This window comes from Cariama cristata, unplaced genomic scaffold, assembly GCF_000690535.1.
Source record: "Cariama cristata isolate BGI_N322 unplaced genomic scaffold, ASM69053v1 scaffold20441, whole genome shotgun sequence".
In the NCBI taxonomy this organism is placed as follows: Eukaryota; Metazoa; Chordata; class Aves; order Cariamiformes; family Cariamidae; genus Cariama; species Cariama cristata.
This window is the reverse complement of record NW_009597903.1, coordinates 25,721-32,523: the sequence shown is the minus strand read 5'-3', so window position 1 is coordinate 32,523 and position 6,803 is coordinate 25,721. Positions and strand designations below refer to the sequence as shown.

At 36.4% G+C, this 6,803-nt stretch overlaps 1 protein-coding gene across 2 annotated transcripts in view; it reads left to right on the top strand.

Moving 5' to 3' along the window:
* IFT122 (intraflagellar transport 122) overlaps window positions 1-6,803 on the top strand; it is a 33,115-nt gene that overhangs the window by 9,168 nt on the left and 17,144 nt on the right. For both annotated transcript variants that reach the window (XM_009709090.1, XM_009709091.1), the window contains 6 exons: window positions 333-535; window positions 1,025-1,162; window positions 1,931-2,095; window positions 2,999-3,196; window positions 4,870-5,010; window positions 6,734-6,787. In XM_009709090.1, the coding sequence (XP_009707392.1) occupies window positions 333-535; window positions 1,025-1,162; window positions 1,931-2,095; window positions 2,999-3,196; window positions 4,870-5,010; window positions 6,734-6,787 (899 nt within the window). The remainder of the gene's footprint in view (window positions 1-332; window positions 536-1,024; window positions 1,163-1,930; window positions 2,096-2,998; window positions 3,197-4,869; window positions 5,011-6,733; window positions 6,788-6,803) is intronic.

The window sequence follows — 6,803 nt, the reverse complement described above, 5'->3', positions numbered from 1 at the left end:
CATTTTTGTCTCCCCCCCCCCCCTTACTTTTGCAACCTCAAGGGTTTCGGCTGATTTTGTTTCTTCACATCCACTGGCTTTTTATGGCAAGGAGTCAAAGTATTGCTCCAGAATGTGCTATTGACAAATAATAGAGGGTGATAAATTGTGATGGAGATAGTAGATTACATAGATGCAGCGGAATCTGCTTTCAATTTAGAAAGTGCTTTAGAAAGATTCAATTTTAATGTATTAGTAAATTTTCTGATTTCTGTATCCATTATTTTTGTGTCAGCCTATACTGTATTGTTTTTGTGTGGTGGTGTTTTTTTTTTTTTCTTTTTTCTCTCTAGTTAGAATTAAAGGCAGAGAGCTGGTAAAGAAAATTGCAATCTACAAAAACAGATTAGCAATCCAGATGCCAGAGAAAATCTTGATTTACGAGTTATACTCAGATGACTCTTCAGATATGTATTATCGAGTGAAGCAAAAGATAGTGAAAAAATTTGAATGCAACTTGCTGGTTGTATGTTCAGATCACATTATTTTGTGCCAGGTATGTGCCTTAAAATCCAGAGTAGTCTTGGGGTGTATTCAGACTTTAAGGTAGCTGTCCAAATAGCTGGTAGGAAAAGGTTGTACTGTATCATCTATTACAGTTTTTCCCCAAGGTACCAACGTGTAGTGCTGTTGTAATGTGCAGTGCTGACATAATTCTAAGCAATAGCTTTGCCATGCCACAGGTGGCTTTATTTCAGTAAAACAGTCTCTGTAGTGAATTTGATAAATTAGCACATTATCCCAGGGAACTTTTGGGTGGGGGTGAACTACTAGAAAAAGGTGGGGTTTTCTGGTTCTGTTTGTTTGTTCATAGCGTCAGAAAACCTTAAAAATTCACCCTGTTAAATTGATTATTTGACTTTCTGATTTTTATATAAAAAAGTAGGCACATGTGCTAGTCTAGGTATAAACGTAGCAGCACATCAAAGACACAGGGTTTTATCTTTACCTCCATGCACTGTTTTGTTTGTTACTGTGTCTTTAGGAGAAAAGATTGCAGTGCCTCTCATTTAGTGGCATTAAAGAACGAGAATGGCTGATGGAATCTCTTATTCGTTATATTAAAGTAATTGGAGGACCTCCGGGAAGAGAAGGCCTCTTGGTTGGTCTAAAGAATGGTCAGGTAACACATCATGTCTGGTATGTGCCTTTTCACTGCAAACGAAATGTGTTCTATGCTCTTACAGGGAGACCTTAGAAGCAGCATGGTCTTTTACAACCTAGAATTTTATTTGACAGAGTCTCATCTTGTGATTAAAAACTAATTACTTCTATCTTTCATATTCTCTGGCTGAAAAATTCATACAAACATGTTTAACGTTAGATAAAGTCCGTAAGCTGTTAGGAACAACTGACAAAAACAGAGTGCTTGGTGAACTGAGAGAGGGTTTTTCTTTAGTGGGCGTTGGTTTGTGTGTGTGTGCACACTTCTGATGACCATTTGTGAAGGTGTGGATGTTCTAAAGGTGGAATGGCTGCCTGTTTCACAAGCCAGTGAGCAGCTGAAAATTTCAAACTGGAGCGCAGAGGTATTGATACAGGGAACGGAACAGAGAGGAAGTTGAGATCCTTTGTGTCTTCTCTATCTATGCTATATATTGCTGTAGTATTATATTAATTTAATTGTTTAACTAGTGGAACATTAAAAAAATCTAAGATGTATAGCATGTGATTTATTTGTATAGGCTGGCAACGGAGAGTAAATTGTGGAATCAAGTCTTTTCAAGATACCTGAAACTGAAAGCGTTTCCTTAATTTTAATGAACAGTTTATCTCTGAAAAAAAATGGCAATTGCATGCTTTAAACAGCATTGGAGTTTGTACCTGCTATGCTATTTCTAGTTTTAGGAAGGAAAATGGATGAACTGACTTTGGTTTCAAATATGTCTAGATTCTGAAGATATTTGTTGATAATGTCTTCGCAATCGTCCTGTTGAAGCAATCCACAGCTGTGCGCTGTCTGGATATGAGTGCATCCCGAAATAAGCTGGCAGTGGTTGATGAAAATGATACCTGCCTAGTATATGATATTCATACCAAAGAGTTGTTGTTTCAGGTAAAATTCAAAGTTGTCGGGATTTTTTTGGGTTTTGTTTTTTGGGCTTTGTTTTTTTTAAAGTGGAGGGGGAGGGCAGGAAGTGATTTAGAGCACAGAACATACCAAAAGTGTTGCTGTGCAGAAATTCTTATAACAATCATTTAAGCCATTAATCACATTTTGTAGGAGTTAACTGTGATCTATTTCTCTATCAAAACTACCCTTTTAGAGATGGTAGACAAGGAATTAGAAGACAGGAGATATATGTGAGCAACAGCTGAATAAAGAGCACTTAAACATGTGACCTTTTCAGTTTAATTTAGAGCTCTGTCCTGTTTCCCTTTGAAGCATTATGGTTAATGAGCATTTTGGCTTTATCGTTAGTACGAACAGAATTAAAGCCTGAACGTCTTTGTTCATCATGTATTCCCAGACTATAAAATGAATAATGATAATTCTGTCTTCACTGGCAGTTTAGGAGTCACTCTAAAGGTTCACTCATTAATGTTGATGAAATGTTTTCAGAGCATACTGGATAGAAAGTGTGAAGTACTATGAAGATAGGGTCTATAACTTCTGTTTTGTAGTGGGCAGAAAGATGATCAATTAAATGTGCTAGCTAACTAACAGTGCATTATTGTAGAATTTTATATTATACTCTACAGTTTGATAGTATAAATCATTAGTAAATACCAAACAAAGGAAAGACAATTACAGCTGTTTATTAAAATGTAAAATATGTCCCTGTAAATCTGTTTACGAATATACTAGGCTTTAGAATATTACAAACATAAATAATAAGTGTGTGTGTGTACACACCCAGGCTATAATGGGTCAAACCTTCTAGCTGAAGGATGCATATTTCTTAGGAAAGAAGATGTGATTGCATCTGTTGTAATCATCAGTTATTTTGCTTGTTAGGAACCCAACGCTAACAGTGTGGCTTGGAATACACAGTGTGAGGATATGCTTTGCTTTTCTGGAGGGGGTTACCTCAATATCAAAGCCAGTAACTTCCCTGTCCATCAGCAAAAACTTCAAGGCTTTGTTGTGGGTTACAATGGCTCCAAGATCTTCTGTCTTCATGTTTTTTCTATGTCAGCTGTTGAAGTTCCGCAGGTAATACTTTAATCTCATTAAGTGTTGCTTTACATTTCATAAACATTAATGTTTAAGAAGTGAAGAAGCTTTTCTGAGAGTTGCTCATATTCTATTACCAAAATGATTGCAGTTCACACTTTCTTCATCATTATTTAAGTTATATTGCATGATTGATTTTATTTTTATTTGGCATTAATTAAGTTAACTTCCTTTTTGCTGCTGTTGATTGTTGTTTCTAATTCTCCCTTTCTACTTGAAAATGCACATAATCTAAAAGCAAAGATGAAGACATGGTGCAGGTGTTACTTCTTCCTGTGCTTTTACTGTAGTCTCTCTACGTACCTTTTTCTCAAGTTGTAATTTCATTTTTCTTATGAGTACATCAAATCTTGTCTTACTGTTGCTTCATCTGGATGTGTTTAGGCAATATTTAAGCTGTATGTTTTAGTCTGAATGTATAGTACATGTGTAGTCTTTATATTCTAAATTTAGAGATTGCCTTCCACAAAATGGTATTTTCTGCATTATGGGAAGCAGTGGGAGAGTCTGAAACAGTCCAAGAAACAAAACAAAAAAAGGAAAAGGGAAAAAAAAAGAAAAAAAGTCTGACTTATGCACCCAAGTGTGGGCAGGATTTGAATCTGAGAGTCAACAAAGAAGGCAAAAGTGCCATGTGCTTTTATTACCTAATGGATACCTGTGTTACAGAGCCCTGTCTGTTCCTCTGAGGCATTATGCAGATCCTTAATTAGGCTATGGGTTGTCCACTGTGGTTGCGGGCCATGAGATCGACCAGGCCTAGCACCCTCTCTGTCTGGCTTTGGCATGCTGTAGGCACCAATATGCCACAAAATTATTGTGAAGTATCACAGAGACAGCTTTTCCAAAGCTACGCTTTTGGAGGGAGGGAGTACCGAAAAAGACACAATTTTCAGATAAATTGATAAAAATAACAGAGAAATCAATCTGCATACTGTCTTTGGTTGCAAGCCTGGAGTTAAAGTTAATCTAGCTGCAGTGATCCCTGTTTGTTCAAAGCGTTTGAGCTGTAGCTGCAGATCGTGAGCCTTAGTCTGTCTGTGTCAGCCTGCAGTTGACAGTTTCTCTCGAATTCCCTTTTAGGGCCAGTCCTTGCAGTCAGTGTCTTTTGGGCTTAATAGTCGCAGTCTTGGTGAAACAACTTTGTCATCAGGGTTGGCACAGAAGGTTTACTTCCTCATGATACCTTTTCTTGTTGTGTCTGAATATTTCCAGGGATGTTTCACATTGGGGTGTTGTGCCACTTTTCATGCTTTTAGCCTTTGAGAAAAACCTACTCCCTCCTTTGCTCTGCTTCCATAGTACTAAAAAAAACCACAACAAAACCCGCCAACCTCGTACATAATATTTAGCATGTACAACACTCGGAAGGATTCACATTCTTAACTACTTCCTAATATGCTAGGAACTGAAGATTTCAAGATGGATGAGTTTGGAATATAATTTACCGAGCTTGTCTAAAGACACAATAATAATCACCCCAGAATGTTGTTCTGTCTGTTATATGAAAACCATACATTTGTTCTCTGTGGAGCTTGTAATGATTGTGATTAGAATCTGTATTTTTTTTTTTCACAATGTATGCAGAGAATTTTACTAATATATCTCAGTATTATGCTTTCTAATAAATATTTTTCAATGGAAATCCTCAGTCCGCACCCATGTATCAATATCTGGAACGAAAAATGTTTAAAGAAGCCTATCAAATTGCATGTTTAGGAGTAACTGATACTGACTGGAAAGAACTGGCCATGGAAGCCTTAGAAGGGCTGGAGTTTGAAACTGCTAAAAAGGTAAAGCAGTTATTTAGCAGAAAGCTTGTTTTATACTTTTTTATATATATACTGTGTGTGTATAATGTATGTTTTATGGCTGGAATACAAAATGGTGTTCTGGGTTACTATGTTGCTTGTCTTTAGTGTATATATGTTATTCTATATTCCAAAGAAAATGTTGGTTTGTTATATACTTAGGATCTTGAGATGAGGTTTTAAACTGAAATCTAATTTATCTTCCTAGATAAATGCCATGTTCTAAATCAAAGTGTTAAACGCAAAGAAAATGGTTTCTTTCATCTGCTGGAAAATGCATTCATGAATTCGAGGGAAATTGAGCTGGGAAGTTGTTCAGTGGTGCTGCTGACCACCGGGTGGCAGCAAAGAATGCCTTGAGCTGCCTCTTCTTTCCCTCCCTTCCCCAATGCTATAAACTGACTTTTCTCCTAAATATTTAATATAACCTCGGTTCAAATGTAGAGGTTTCGTATTCTTTGTTATCTACACATTAATGTTCTTTGAAGGCAATGGTGATGGGATGTCATCATTTTAGTCATTTTCTATCTGGAATGCCTTGTTTTGAGGAGTGGTCTATAAATGGGCATATACTGAAGAACACAGTTTTCTCAGGCATAAAATACTTCCCTATTTTCTTTCACCCCCTTTTCTCGAATAAGAGAGGGCGAACCGAGTTCAATGTCATGAATATTGTATGAAAGACAAAATAGTCTAAAAATATGCAGGGAATGGCCTGTAATGATAGGCATCTTTTAATAACAGGTTTTTTTTAAAAGGAAATTAAATGCTTTATTTTTATTTTTTTCTTAAGTGGAAGCATCAGAATAATTCCAGTTTCGTAGACTGCTTTATGCAAATAGATATTCTTAAAAAGAAGTTTTCAGTGCCTCCTTGGAATTTTAAAGTAGTGCCCTCTTAGAATTAGAGCGGATTAATTCGAACAAAAGCAGCTTCTTGACATTAAAGGCTCTCTTAGTTCCTAGTCCAATCTGGTGTAAGCAGAATATTTTATGCCCTCTTAAGCATTAGTTTGGTTAGAAGTCTTGAACGTGCAGTCTAAAGAGTTAAATATCTATTTTTTGATGCACGTCAAGAATAAGTGCTAAGCTGCTGTAACTCGCATGTGACTTTGCCAGTTGAGACTTTGTGTTGCACATTTATCTCCATTTGCAAAAGATACTACATTGTCTTGCAGTACTTTTATCTTGTCGTCTTCTTACTTCCTTTCCTCTCCCTGAGCTACCTCCATACTGAATTTTAGGAGTGATATAAAAACTATAAGCATATGCAGAATGCTTTGGCAATATGATCAATTATATATTCTACCTTGTAATAGTTTCCTTGAATTTCCTTGTCTGTATCATGCCTCACATAAAAATGGAAAAGCTATAAAATACCCAGAATAAAAGTATGCAATATTTTAAATGGCATTTTGTATTTCTTGTGGGACTGACGTACGTACACCCACTAGTCCCTGCCTTTGCTGTTTATTTTCGGTGATAAACTGTTTGGATTGTACTCTTGTCTTATTTATTGTAATGCCTCAGGGGCCCCAGTTGTAGTCAGAGCCCATCAGGTTAGGAGCTACACAAACACAAACCTCAGCATATTTCTGTCTGTCTTGTTAGCATGAAGGCAGCTTGGTTTATGTGTAACCAATATTCTGTTTGATTTTTCTTGATTTTCAAGTTAATTCTTTTTATTCTTTTTTTCTTTTCAATAGGCATTTACCAGGGTACGAGACCTTAGATATTTAGAATTGATCAGCAGCATAGAGGTAAGAGAATGTTAAA